At 40.4% G+C, this 15,215-nt stretch overlaps 1 protein-coding gene across 6 annotated transcripts in view; it reads right to left on the bottom strand.

The window, feature by feature from the left end:
• Positions 1-15,215, bottom strand: part of MTHFD1L (methylenetetrahydrofolate dehydrogenase (NADP+ dependent) 1 like) — a 232,870-nt gene that overhangs the window by 62,144 nt on the left and 155,511 nt on the right. For all 6 annotated transcript variants that reach the window (XR_007519593.1, XM_049903523.1, XM_049903513.1 and 3 more), the window contains exon 25: positions 569-676. Coding sequence is in view for 5 of the 6 variants with exons in the window: in XM_049903523.1 (XP_049759480.1) it covers positions 569-676 (108 nt within the window). In the remaining variant the exon portion in view is untranslated. The remainder of the gene's footprint in view (positions 1-568; positions 677-15,215) is intronic.

Genomic DNA, 15,215 nt, shown 5'->3' with positions numbered 1-15,215 from the left:
AGTAAGAGACCTGCAATGAAGGGTAAACACCACACATCAGCTAAATCCGACTCCATACCTACATACCAAAGGACAGTTCCAATGGTTGTTGTTGAATGGGAGAGCCTACAGATGACACATCACTTATTTTAATGGCACTTACAAACATGGATATCACTGATATTAGACATATTTATAACTATAAAGCTCAATGGTGTCTATATCAGAGGGTATATACCCTCACTGTAATGTTCTAAATATAGTCAGCACGCTATCAAAGGACATTACTTCAATCTTTGTTGACTGTAAAGCAGATTAAGCAAAGTTTTGCTGGTGAGACATATAAATCCAAACCCGCTGCCTTAGAATCAATGCCGACTTACAGCAGCCCTATAGTACAGAAAAGAACTATCCCATAAAGTTTCCAAGGAGTGGCTGGTGGATTCGAACTGCTAACCTTTTTGGTTAGGAGCTGAACTCTTAACCACTGCGTCACCGGGCTCCAAGGTGAGACATATAGCAGTCCTCAAGTCATGGTGAATATTTTAACAGCCTAAAATGGATTTCCCCCTAAAGGTGTGACTTTTACCTGTTGAGTGTAACGTTCTATTTTGGATTGTGCCTCAGGAGAGAGTTCTATATCTTTGGCTCCGTAGACAGCCTGGGCAATGGTTCTTATCTTTTCCACAATTGGGAGCTGGAGAAACACAAATGACAACAAACACAAAAGACAACAATATGGTTAACTTTAATTCAGTTAAAGAAGTAAGGGAATGCTTAGCGAGGTTTTCAGTAATGGCTTAAAATTTCCTTCCAAATATTTACCTCCTTAGCAACTGGGGAATTCAGAGCAAAAACTCTTTTCTCCTTCTCTCAATCCTTAAGGTACGGAAAATTTCAGTTCAGAAGTCAGCATGCAAATAAGACACCTTGGATGGTCAGCCAGTTTAGAGGCTGTTTGTCCAGTTAATCATTTTCATCCGTTGTAGCATTTAAAAAATAAAAAGTTTACACTATGCTTTTTCACCGTCTTTTAACTCAAAACAAAAGAGTATCCTATTTAAACACTTAATGCTCGTTTTTAAGTGGGTCTGAATATTGGTTATAAGACAGAGAAAGTGGCAATATTGAAGAATACTTATTTATTTTTGTGAGCAGTAGCCTTTAATTAATATAAATGTGGGTTGAGACTTTAATATAAATGCTGATGTGACTGAACACTTTATTGGAAAATACTGTGTTACGAGAAATCATGGAGAATGGGAAAAATGTGAGAATATAATATATGGACCAAGAAAGGAAAGGGGAGATGATTTATGTTAAGGTGGAAAATCTGGATACAGACAGCTAGTAAGATACTAAAGGTGACCTTAAGAAACAAGAATTGTTCATTTTAATTTAAGCAAAGTATCTGGCAAAGCCTTTCAAAATTTTATTATAGGTAGAAAATATATAGGCATAATACAGCTAGTGGATTTAGTGCGGGGTGAACAAAGCTGAAATAAATGCTGATGGATCAGATGGCAATGAAGGGGTAGAAGTCTCTTCATGACATGCCTCAAGAATTTGCTTGCAATGGGCATACTTGCATTTGAATGTGTTACTTTTGATAAAGACAGAACGGAGAGTTACCCAATACAGAATATAAACGCTAGCAATCCCAGCTCCAACCTTTATATATCCCCAAACTGTTTTAAAATGTGTTTTTTATTAAAACTCTAGCTTTTATTAATGTAGAGTTATTCTGTGGTCTGGAACTTTATTATTGGACATTTCAACAAATAAAAAAGAAAGGTACAAGTCTTAGTGGAGAGAATTATAACCTTTTATTGAAGACTCAACAGAGAACCTGAGTCAGTGGAGAGAAATACTATGTTCATGGATGAGGAGGCTCAACACTGCAGATGTCAAGTCTCTCAACCTTCATCTATTAGTTCAAAGCAATTCCAATAAAAATCCCAAGAGCACTTTTGCTTTACTTGGCAAACCCATTCCACACATTTGATATAGAAAAGTGATGGAACAAATAGTTAAGATAATTTTGAAAATAAACAAAGGTATGGGACTCGGTCTACCAGGTATCAATCATACCACAAAATTATGCTAAATAAGTTCATGTGGCACTGGCATAGGAATCGACAAGCTATTCAATGCAAGGGAAGAAAGAACCAAGAAAGATGCCTTGGCATGTATGGGATGGTGTATTAGAAGTGGCACAATTCAACAGGGAAAAGACAGGCTATCCAACTGACTTTTGGCTGGGGGAAAATATAAAAAGGTATTAGAAACAAGGTTAAAGCATAAGGGACAGGCTGGGAGAAGATATCTGTAACCATTTAAAAGACAAAAGATTAGTACTAGAATGAATAATGATTAAAAAAAAAACTTCATCAAATCAAGAAAAAGACAAGTATTTAAAAATGGGCAGAAGGAGAAACTGATGAAGATATGAAAAGAAGTGATGCTCAATCTCAGTAATAAGGAAACGCAAACTGAAATGATGAGAAACCAGTTCACGCCTATTAGATAAGCAAAATTTAAAAGCATGATAGTATCAAGTGTAGCTGAGGATGTGGGGAAAATCATACTCTGTCACTGCTGTGAGAGTGTCAATCAGTACCACACTGAAGAACAACTGGAAGTATCTAGTAGGTGGCGCAAACGGTTTGGATCGACTGCTCATCTAAAGGCTGGTGGTTCAAATCCACCTGGTAGTGCCATGGAAAAAAGGCCTGGCGATCTGCCTCCATAAAGATGACATCCAAAATTCTCAACAGAGTAGCTACTCTCTACACATGGGGTTGCCATGTGTTGGAATCGACTTGACAGCAACTAAGAACAAGTAGAGAGAACCCCAAGGATGACATCTCATATAAAAGATTCAATGTTCGTGTTAGTTGGAGAATAAAGAATGGCTTATTAACTCTGAAAGGAGCCCCAGTGGCCCAATGGTTAAGCACTCGGCTGCTAACTGAAAGGTTGGCAGTTTGAACCAACCCACTAGCTCTGCAGGAGAAAGACCTGGCGATCTCCTCCTGTAAAGATTAAAAAAAAAAAAAAAAAAGCCTAGAAAACACTATGACGTAGTTCTACTCTGTCATACGGGGCCGCCTTTAGTTGAAAATGGACTCAATGGCACCGAACAACAACAGTATAAATTCTGAGAACAAGACCACCTTTTGTTCACCATTACATCCCTGGAGGTGGGATATAACACAGACTCTGGAGTAGAGAGTAGCAGGCCCTCAGTACACAGTTGAGCAAATGAATATTTCTAAACTTCCTGTTGACCAAGAATGGGCTCCACGTGGTGCCATAGTTACAAAGATGAAAAAAAAGTTCAGGTGATAATGCGCTGAAGACAACAGTGAGAGAGGACTTCTTCCACGCATATTAGATCTCACTCGTCAGCATACTGTGCTGATGGGTGCTAAAGTGCTTGCTATCAACACTGTGCTCAAGCTAACATCTTATCCTCTGCTGGTCAATAAACGCCTTGTTTCAAGAAATCAAAGTTAATAGAATATTTGAAGATATTTCTGGTAGGAAAGAACCCACGCAGCAAGCACAATGCCCACGAGAAGTTGGCTCTCAGGATGATGTGTTCTCGAAGCAGTATGACCTTGGCTCCTGGTACAAAAAGGTCGTGTTCTCATTACATCCAGTCTCTGGCTTGGGCCACCCCCACCGCAGCCATGCCAAACACCAGGAGCTCTACAGTATAGCCTGATGCCTGGTGTGGGACAGGAGGACTAAGAAAAATCACGGCCACTTCTTATATTTGGTTAATTCACATAAGCCCTCTGAATGTTCCCTCATCCCTAAATGGGGATGTAAATACTGAGCTGCACATTATTTCATTGCATGAATTGAAGCAATGTAGAGAAAGCATGTTGTAAACGTTGTACTACATAAATTTTAGAGGCCCAAGTTTTAATGTACTTGGCTGCTAACCCAAAGGTTGGAGTCTACCCAGAGTTACCTCTGAAGAAAGGCCTGGTGATCTTCTGAAAAATCAGCCATTGAAAACCCCATGGGGCACAGCTCTGCTCTGACAGACATGGGGCTGCCATGTCAGAGTTGACCTGAGAGCAACTGTACCCCAATCTTATATACTATTATTATGGCGTGAGGTTTTCTCTGGAAGTACAACAAAAGCCCAGCAGATATTCCTACTCACAACATATTCAATGAGTATAATGCCCTATTTAGTGATTTAGATTTGATTTGAGAATAAAAGTCAGTGGCTGTGATTTTTCTATTAATAAAAAACTCATATAGAGCAAAACCCATTGCCATCAAGTTGATTCTGACTCATAACGATCCTATAGGACAGGGTAGAACTGCCCGCTAGGGTTTCCAAGGATTGGAAGTGCTGAACTTTCGGTTAGCAGGCTGGGCTCTTAACCACTGCGCCACCAGGGCTCCCACACTGAGCAAAGTCATAGCAAATGCATGACTACTAAAGGAATTAGTGTGAGTGGGTATTTAACGGATTGATTATTATTCTTTAAACACGAAAATCTTTTATTTCAAGAAACATTTTTTTTATCAGCAATTAAGCTGTTCTCCTTTCTAATGTTTATTTGCAAGTGTTTTGGGGATTTCAAGTGGGTAGAAGGCTGACTTTGCATGCTATGTAGTTGTGGTTTTATTTTCTGTAGGAAAACTGCAACCATCCGCACATGACAGACAACCCGGACAGACATGCACGGTAGAGACAGTATGAAGAGAGCCGCGGTGTGAGTGAGTCCTGCTCGGACACCTCCTCTCTCTCCTCCTCACCGTCACTGTCAGGACTGAACACGTGCTTCTAGCACGCACAGTTATGTACCCCTGAGACATTCCACACTCTGAATGCCCCAACCTCAGTCTCGCCACCATGGAGAAGATGAAAGTGGTCCTCCATAGGCTTCAGCAGGTATAATACTACCTGACAGGAGCCTAAGATAAAGCTCCATCAATAGCATCCTGGGTGTGAGCCTTGGCTTCAGCACGCTGAGTGAAGCATCTCAACCCATACAGATAGAAATCCCAAGACCAAAGTTCTCTCGGGACTGAGTCCTACTGTAATTTTTCTATTTCATTTACTCACACTTGCAAGTAAATAAATTAAAAGAATTAGTTGACTTATCCTTTGTTTTAACATAAAAAATGAACACTGCCCTGATGAGGTACTTTCCATTGCACACAATCTATTTATATTGTGTCAGCAGGCAAGTCACTTCCTACTGTTTCTTCGCTTGATTTTAGGGAGAAGTGTAGTCTTCAAGGTGGTGGTGGTAGTGGGGGGTAGCCAAGCTCAGCCAAATGACCTTGATTTGAACTTGTTATTCATCGCATTGCTCTGTGGTAAGTGACAGAGCTTTGTACTACAAGTAAAATGGAAAAATAAATTATGAGGACTTTTATATTAATCAAGAAGTCCTGGTGGCACAAATGTTAATAGCTCGGCTGCTAACTGAAGGTTGGTGGTTTGAATCCACCCAGTGGCTCTGCAGGAAAAAGACCTGGCAATCTGCTTCTGTAAAGACTATAGCCTAGAGACTCCTGTATCATACAAGGTCACTATGAGTTGGAATCACCTCAATGGCATTCAACAGTAACATACATTAATCATCCGCTGAGACAGCTTTCCCCTAGTGCCTAGGGCAGTGGCTGCACTGAAGATATTATTGAAAAACAAGGCTCCAAGAATTGACAGAATACGAGTTGAGATGTTTCAACAAATGGATGCAACACCGGAAACACTCACTCATTTGTGCCAAGAAATTTGGAAGAGAGCTACCTGGTCAACTGACTGGAAAAGATTTTGTATTTGTGCCCATTATAAAGAAAGGTGATCCAACAGAATGCAGAAATTATCAAACAATATCATTAATACCACATACAAGTAAAATTTTACTGAAGATAATTCAAAACCAGTTGCAGCAGTACATAGAGAACTGCCAGAAATTCAGGCCAGATTCAGAAGAGGATATGGAACTAGGGATACTGTTGATGTCAGATGGATCTTGGCTGAAAGCAGAGAATACCAGAAAGATGTTTACCTGTGTTTTACTAAGTAAAAGCATCGACTTTGTGGATCATAACAAATTATGGATAACACTGCAAAGAACGGGAATTCCAAAACAATTGTGCTCATGCAGAACCTGTACCCTGAACAAGACGCAGTCATTCAAACAGAGCAAGGGGATACCGAATAATTTAAAACCAGGAAAGGTGTGTGTCAGGGTTGTATCCTTTCACCACACTTATTCAATCTGTATGTTGAGCAAATTATCTGAGAAGCTGGACTATATGAAGAAGAACAAGGCTTCAGGATTGGAGGAAGACTCATTAACAACCTGTGATATACAGATGACACAACCTTGTGGCTGAAAGCAAAGAGGACTTGAAGCACTTACTGATGATCAAAGACCACAGCCTTCAGTATGTATTACACTTCAACATAAAAAAACAAAAATCCTCACAACTGGACCAATAAGTAACATCATGATAAAGGGAGAAAAGACTGAAGTTGTCAAGGATTTCATTTTACTTGGATCCACAATCAACGTCCATGGAAGTAGCAGTCAAGAAATCAAAAGATGCATTGCATTGGGCAAATCTGCTGGCAAAGACCTCTTTAAGTGTTAAAAAGCAAAGATGTCACCCTTCAGAACTAAGGTGAGCCTGACCCAAGCCATGGTATTTGCAGTCACCTTATATGCGTGCAAAGCTGGACTATGAATAAGGAATACCAAAGGAGAATTGATGCCTTTGAATTATGGTGTTGGCAAAAAACATTGAATATATCATAGACTGCCAGGAGAACAAACAAATCTGTCTTGGAAGAAGAACAGCCAGAATGCTACTTGGAAGTGAAGATGGTGAGACTGTCTCATGTACTTTGGACAAATTATCAGGAGGCACCAGTCCCTGGAGAAGGACATCATGCTTGGTAAAGAAGAGGGTCAACGAAAAAGAGGAAGACCCTCAATGAGATGGATCGACACAGTGGCTGCAACAATGGGTTCAAATGTAGCAATAATTCTGAGGATGGCACAGGACAAGACAGTGTTTCATTCTGTTGTACACGTGGTTGCTATGAGTCGAAACTGACTCAACAGTACATCGCACAAAAACAACAGGGCAGTGGCTTGTGAATGGAAGGTATTCTATAAATGTTGACTGAATGAACGAATCACCATCGTTGGCAAGTACTATCAAGATATTATTGAGTACAAAAAGCTTTAGGATCTTTGTGGAGTGGGAACAATGAGGTATAATAAACAAATACGACATCATAGGGTGTGTGATAAAGGCTCTGGGTAAATATTACTGTTAAAGACTGAAGACCACAAGTTGCAGGGGAAGGCATGTTATTGTTGTTGTTTGGTGCTGTCAGGTTGCTTCCAACTCACAGTGACCCTATGAACAATGGAATGAAACACTGCCAGGTCCTGAGTCGTTACTATGCTCGAGCCCACTGTTGCAGCCACTGTGTCAATCCATCTTGTTGAGGGTCTTCCTCTTTTTCGCCGACCCTCTACTTTACCAAGCATGATTTCCTTCTCCAGGGACTGATCCCTCCTAGGAAAGGCATGGAAATCAGCAAAAGCTGTGAAGATAAAAAAAGGAATCTGAATACGAGCTTGAAGGATTGGAAGGATTTCGACAAAGATGGGAAAGGCTATTCAACATGAAGAAAAAGATACAAGTTAAGGTGAATGGTGGCAAACGAAGGATATATTCTTGAAAGAATGACTATTCTTCTTCTACTTTGTACATGCATAATTATTTAATATATTAATAAGCTACTTCATAAAACCTGACTTCTACACTAGTATTTTTGATCATTTTCGAACACTACGTTAAATCTTCATATTGACCATGAATATAACCTCAAACATATTCCACATTAATTTCCTCACAAAACCTCCTAAATGCGTACTTCAGAAATTGACATACTCTAGAACAGAACTGTCCAATGGGATTTTCTGTGATGATGGATATGTTCTATATCTGTACTTTCAAGTGCAGTAGCCACTACTTTCATGTGGCTACTAAGCATTAAAGTGTGGCCAGTGCAACTAAGGAGCTGAATTCTTAATTTTATTTAACTTCAGTTAATTTAAACAGTCACATGCAGGCAGTGGCTATTGTACAGAGCAGCGAATCTCTAGAAAATCACAACGACTCACTGTTGGTACTGTCGGTACCGTCTCTTGCATAGAGTAGGCCCACTACAAGTACTGGCTGAGTGACACCATAAAGGTAAGTTCAAGGATAGGGTTGGCCTTCATGCTCTATTATATTCATTTTGAAGATGTGCTAACCCAGGCTTGGAAAAGCTGTGCTGCTCAAAGTTAGAGAGGGTACTATTCTTGAAGAGGCCCCTGGAATGTATATTAGAATCATTAAAATTATTTAAGACTTGTTTTATAGTAGAATAAAATTGGCCTAAAAATTCCAAAAAAGCAGGTACTCAAATTTTTACATCATTTTCTTCTTGTTAATGAGAAAAAGGAGCAAAATAAAGGGAAATAGAACAAAAATTATATGACGTTGCTAGAAATAGAAGAAAATAAAGAAGTATGAAAGCTCTATAACAAACAGTAGAGTCTCATCTTACTTGGAAGGCAGTCCTGAAAATCTCTTAAAAGACGCAAGAACACATTACTTGTGGCTCTGAAATACTCTCCTGTCTCTTCCTGAGTCCACACGGTTTCCTGATGTGCTGTAACAGACTGCTGTCTCGTTAGCTGCACACTCAGTGCTGTCGGCAGCATGCGCTGGGGGCCACAATGAATGAACACTAATTGTCCTTTTGTTTAACAAGGCTATCACGTTGAATTCATATACATTAAATGCTCCCATGTTGTGATATTGGCGAGACCGTTTCCAATGTCCATAAAATACTTACAGAGAAGGATCAATTAATACGCCTGTAAGTTGAATAGACATTTCCGGACACACACTAATTATTTCAGTTCGTCTTTTGTTTTTTAAGTGAAGCATGAATTTTAAATGATCTACAAATACAGCTTATCAAGTAGCCTATCCTATACTTAAGATAAAAGCCTAACATAAAGCTGTTGATGTGAATTTATACTGACCACACACAAGGTGCAAGGGGTGGGATTGAAAACACACTACATGGTGTCACGGGAGCAGCTCTACTACGGTTAGAGAGAACAACAGGGCCCGTATGGTTGACACGAAGCATACCTTGGCTGCAAGCCAACACACTGAGCTACTAGAGGCTTACGTGCCAGCTTCCATGAGAACGCTCAGTGAGCTGCTCTCACTGCTGGCTGGTTGGCCTTGTGCAACAGGTTACTTCTGAAGACTTCTACAGGGATCTCATTCTCCCAGGGCGACCATGGTATGCAGTGGAGGTAACGGGCTTGGGAAATGGAAAAAGGCTCGGTGCCAGAAAGTCTACATTTTTCCACATGAAATGATGATCATAAGGAATTCGCATGGGCAATCTTTCATTACCCTCAAACAGAACATTATAACAGTGTCAACAGAACATATAGGAGCAGCTAATTTCAAAGATAGCACCTCACCCTGATGCACACCTTTCCTGATATTTAACCACGCAGTATCCTCTTGTTTTCTTCAAACAACTGCCTCCTGGCTTACGCACAGATTCCTCATGAACACAACTCAGTGTTCTGGAATTCCCATTCTTTGAAATGTTATCCATAATTTGTTATGATCCACACAGTTGAACGCCCTTGCATAGTCAGTAAAACACAGGTAAACATCGTTCTGGTGTTCTCTGCTTTTAGCCAAGATCCACCTGACTTCAGCAATGATATCCCTCGTTCCCCTTCCTCTTCTGAATCCAGCTTGAATTTCTGACAGTTCCCTGTTGATGTACTGCTGCAATGACTTTTGTATTATCTTCAGCAAAATTTTACTTGTGTGTGATATTAATGATATTTTTTGATAATTTCCACATTCTGTTGGATCACCTTTCTTTGAAATGGGCACACATATGGATCACTTGCAGTCAGCTGGCCAGGTAGCTGTCTTCAAATTGCTTGGCATAGACAAGCAAGTGCTTCCAGCATTGCATCCATTAGTTGAAACTTCTCAGTTAGTACTCTGTCAATTCTTGGAGCCCTGTTTTTCACCAATGCTTTCAGTGCAGCTTGGACTTTGGCTCTCGTGGACTTGTTTAATTTACTTCAGCTTCAACTTAAAATTGCATATGACTAATTGTTGGTCTGTTCTGCAGTCAGCCCCTGTTCTTGTTCTGACTAATATCTAGCTTTTCCATAGTCTCTTTCCACAGATATAGTTGCCATTTATGTTGTTGAAAAATGTACTTGCATTGAATAACTTGTTAGTCTTGCAAAATTCTACCATGTGATCTCAGGTGTCATTTCGACCACCAAGGCCATCTTTTCCAACTACCAATTCTTCTTCGTTTCCAACCTTCATATTCCAATCAACAATTATCAATGCATATTGACTGCATGTTTGACCAATTTTAGACTGCAGAAATTAGTAAAAATTCTTCAATTTCTTCATCTTTGGCATTAGTGGTTGGTGCATAAATTTGAATAACAGTGGTATTAACTGGCCCTCCTTATAGGCGTATGGATATTATCCTATCACTAACAGCGTTATACTTCAAGATAGATTTTGAAATATTCTTTTTGACAATGAATGTGATGCTTCAATCTGTCATTCCCCACATAGTAGAAAATATGATTGATTCAAAATGGCCAATACCAGTCCGTTTCAGTTGATTAACGCCTAGGATAGATCTTTATGCATTCCGTTTCATTTCTGATGACTTCCAATTTTCCTAGATTCATACTTCGTACATTCCATGTTCTGATTATGAATGGATGTTTACAGCGCTTTCTTCTCATTATGAGTTGTTTCATATCAGCAAATGAAGGTCCTGAAAGTTTTACTCCATCTACGTCAGTAAGTCAGCTCCATTTTGAGGAGGCAGCTCTTCCCCAGTTGTATTTTGAGTGCCTTCCAACCTGAGGGGTTCATCTTCCAGCTCTATATCAGACAGTGTACTGCTGCTATTCATAAGGTTTAAACTGGCCAATTTTTCAGAAGTAGACTGCCAGGTCCTCCTCCCTCATCTGTCTTAGTCTGGAATTCCACTGAAACCTGTCCACCATGGGTGATCCTGCTGGTATTTGAAATACTGGTGACACAGTTTCCAGCATCACAGCAAAATGCAATCTCCCACAGTATGACAAACTGACAGACAAGTGGTGGACCGAACCATTATTGTTCGGAACGTTTTGGGGCAAACAAACCACTACTGCCTCCAAAATGTTCCTTCAATGCTTGGCTTAGGTTAAGAAAATGGATACTGTCTTTACTACAATGTTCTCACCTCACCTGAAGTTTTTGTCAGAAAGGCTGGGGTGCACGCAGTGGTGGAAAAAGGTAACTGGGCAACATGTGGTTGGGCTTTTGGTAGCTCATCATATTGCATCCCCTCGTTTTGTCTCGATTGGGCCACAATTTTAGAAGAAAGAAAATTTTTTTTAGAAACTTATGACAGCAATATTCCATTTTTCATAATAAAGGAAAACATTTAAATGAAATGAAAGGAATCTCTGTGACACGCACAAATGAAGCAAACACAGACCACTATTTTTCTCTCATCAGATGCATTTCTACCGTTAAGGAGACAATCACAGGGCAGGCTCAGCCAGCATCACACAGAGATGAGCAGGACACTTTGGGAAAGGGGGCTGGTCCTAACAGTGGGCTCAGATCTGATGAGGCTTCTCAGACCTGGCTGAGTGAGGCGCCAGGGGCTGGGGAGGTGTGGCGTACTGTGCATGCAGGAGGAGGCCTGACAGAAAACCTAGAGGCCAGGGTTGAAGAAGACTCCAGCTTCAATACAGATCTCAGGGGTGTTTTCAGACAGGGGAGGTAAAGGAGAAGGTGACACAAGAATCTGGAGCTGAATCATGGGAAAAAAAAGGGGGAGGCCAGCGAGGAGAGGCCGTTGAGGCACTTGCTGAAGCAATTCAAAATGGATGACCAAAGCCCTTTAGACAGCTTAAATAGGAAAGCAGAAAATTGGAGGCACAAGTGGACCAGGGAGAATCTGAGGATGGGGAGAAAGGAGCCAGGAGGAGGTCAAAGGCCCTGAGGGGAGACAACAGTCTGGGGGACAAGGACAACAAAAAGGAGGGCCACCCCTTCTCCTTTGAGTGGTTTTTTTTTTTTCAGTCATTATAAAATGATGACATACGGAGATACGCATGATACCAGTTTAAGATTTAAAATTCTAATAATTAATGTACTATCCCCCTCACACAAATATATATGTATGTATATATATGTATTTTTATTTATTTATATTTTGAGGCTCTGGTTACATAAGCCCTAAGTCAAATTAAAGGGTAGCTCTCCAAACCCCGCCACCACCTGGCATATGTTCAATTTGGAATCTTTAAGAAACCTAAAACAATTCCTCAATAACCAACCAGAAGAAAACCCACCCTGCCTTAGAAAGACCAGCCAGGGAACAAACACTTCTAAACATGTGAGAAGTGAAAGTGCAATAGTTCAGCCATCAGCGAGCTGGCTGGGCCCTGGGCTGATCCTCCCTGTGTGTTTTGATATCCCGTCATCCAGCGCCCACTGCGATAAAGAGAACAGCTTCCCACAAAGAACAGGAAAGACCTTTTAATAAAAACAAACACTATGCTGTCTTGCTGTCAGGGTTACACCTCAAAATGTTTGCAAGGTTAGAGGAAGGATATGGAGATGATTTTCGACCTTAACTCCTGAATTAACAAACAACATTTAGACACCGTTCTGCAAGCTGACTTTTGGTTGCCACATTCTTCTTTGCAAAAACAACTGACTTTTTCCATGAACAAATGCCTCTTTTGCCATGAGACCACAAGAACTGGATGGTGCCTGGCTATCACTACTAAACATTTTGCTCACGGATTCTAAAGAAGAATCTTGATCAAAAGGGGGAAAATGTAGGACAGAATTTAAAATCATCATGGACTTCAGACTTTCTGAAGTCATGGAGGGTAGATGAACCCCCTGAAACTATGGCCTAGAGATTATCTTTAAACCTTAAACCAAAAATATCCCCTAAAGTTTTCATAAAACCAAATAATATTTTAGCTTAACTAGTAAAAAATGTCTGCCTTGAGCACTGTGCTTTTTTAAGAACTATCTATATGGGGTCAAACTGACAGCAGCAACTTGAAAGATTAGGTGGGAACCTTAGAGAGCAGTGGGTTTACGTTCATGAAGGGAGGAACAACTCAGAAAAGGAGAGTGAGAATGGTTGCACAACTCACAGAATGTAATCAATGTCACTAAATTGTACACGTAGAAACTGCTGAATTAGTATGTTTTGCTGTGTATATTCTCAACAACAAATAAAATTTAGAAAAAAAATAGGAAAGAAAAAAAAAGTGTCTGACTTTTTATTATATCACGTAATGGCTCCCAATTCAAACTGAGAAGGAAAAATGCCACATATCTTGGTTAATTTGTTGGTGCCTTTCCTTCACCCTGACTTCTACTTCCTGGTTTTAACCCCACTGAAAAGGAAGCCAACACTAGAGCTGGGTAAAGCTGCCTGGAGTTAAAACAGAATTCCTGAGGTGAACTCAGGTGACGGCAGGAGGAAGACCTAGCTAACTCTGATTGCCGGCTCTCTACGTCCCAGCGTTTTACTCCAAGGTATGTATGCCATTTGGTCCTCACATCAACGTGCTGGTGAGGCTGGTGTTAATATCAGACACTATTTTACAGACTAAGAAGCTGAGGGTCAGAGAGATGAGTTAACTTACCCAAATTTCTATCTGTAGTAAGTAGCAAAGTCAGGATTTGAAGTCAATTCTGCTTGACTCCAAAGCTTTATTCTTCTATCTAGAACATGTTACCACTCTACCAAGTGTCCATTCTTTCTAGGGCCTTACAAGTCCCTCACCCTCCTTGAGTTTCTGTTTCTGCATCTATAAGGTAGAAATAAGCCCACGCCGCCATAAGACTCAGTGAGGATGTCAGAAGTAAGGTTTCTGAGAGGAATTTATTAGCTAATAAAGTGTAAATACAGATTAGTTTTTATTTCAACTAGAATATTTCCCTGCATGCTTGAAGATATGGAGAAATTATCTCAGGCAACTATAAAGGTAGAATTGTCAAAAGTAAAGTTGAAGAAATCAGGAAAAAAAAAAAAGAAAAGAAAAAGTCAATGAGAAGTTGATCTTCTTAAAGGGGTCTGTATTTCAAGTTTAAATACATTAATTCTCACAGGGTAAACTGCTTTTGATCAATCAGGTCTCTGCTTCTTATTCCCTGTTTTTGAATTATTATTCTGAGTCAATCAACAGCTGCCTCACAATCACAAACTGTCTGAGAATCTGGTAAAAGAGATGCAAACCTGTTCCCCAGGTAACCATGGCTGCTTAACTCCATTTTCTCTACAGTTCAGCACAGACACCCAAGTCAGACGTGAAGCAGCCCATTTCTTGCTTTAAATATGGCTCTTATCATAAAGCCTAGACTAAAAAAAAAAAAAAAGACTCAAGCCATGGTTTTTTCAGTCGCTTCATATGCACACGGAAGCTGAAAGAAGAAGAAAAACAGAAGAATTGATGCACTCGAATTGTGTCATTGGTGAAGAATACGGAATACACTGTGAGAACGAACAAATCAGTCTTAGAAGAAATACAACCAGAATGCTCCTTAGGAGTGAGGATGGTGCAACTTTGACTAGTTTACTTTGGACATGTCATCAGGAGGTACCAATCACTAGAAAAGGACATGTTTAACAAAGTAGACGGTCAGTAAAAACCAGGGAAACTTTCCATGAGATGGACTGACACAAAAGCCACAACAATGGGCTCTAAGACACCAACCATCATGAAGACGGCACGAAACCAGGCAACGTATCATTCTGTCGTACGCACGGTCACCAGGAGTTGGGGCCGACCTGGCAACAACTAACAGCAACAGCAACACACTGCGAGTGGTCTAGCTTCACAGCTTCTCCAAGGGTGAAGCCTTCCTACATCTCCCTAGCAGCTCCTCTTTCCACTTTCCAGTGGGGCTGGAGACAATTTCTAGCGCACACACACAGCAATGCCACCCGAGCTCCAACATGATTTCACATTTCTCCAACCACCTCGGTGGCTTTCTTCTGTAACCTGAGACCAGGGTGGGGGCTGAGCAGGAGGTAAGACTCCACCAGTCTCGTTCCACCAAGAATATGTTCA

This window comes from Elephas maximus, chromosome 1, assembly GCF_024166365.1.
Source record: "Elephas maximus indicus isolate mEleMax1 chromosome 1, mEleMax1 primary haplotype, whole genome shotgun sequence".
Classification (NCBI taxonomy): domain Eukaryota; kingdom Metazoa; phylum Chordata; class Mammalia; order Proboscidea; family Elephantidae; genus Elephas; species Elephas maximus.
This window is presented reverse-complemented; position numbering and strand designations above follow the sequence as displayed.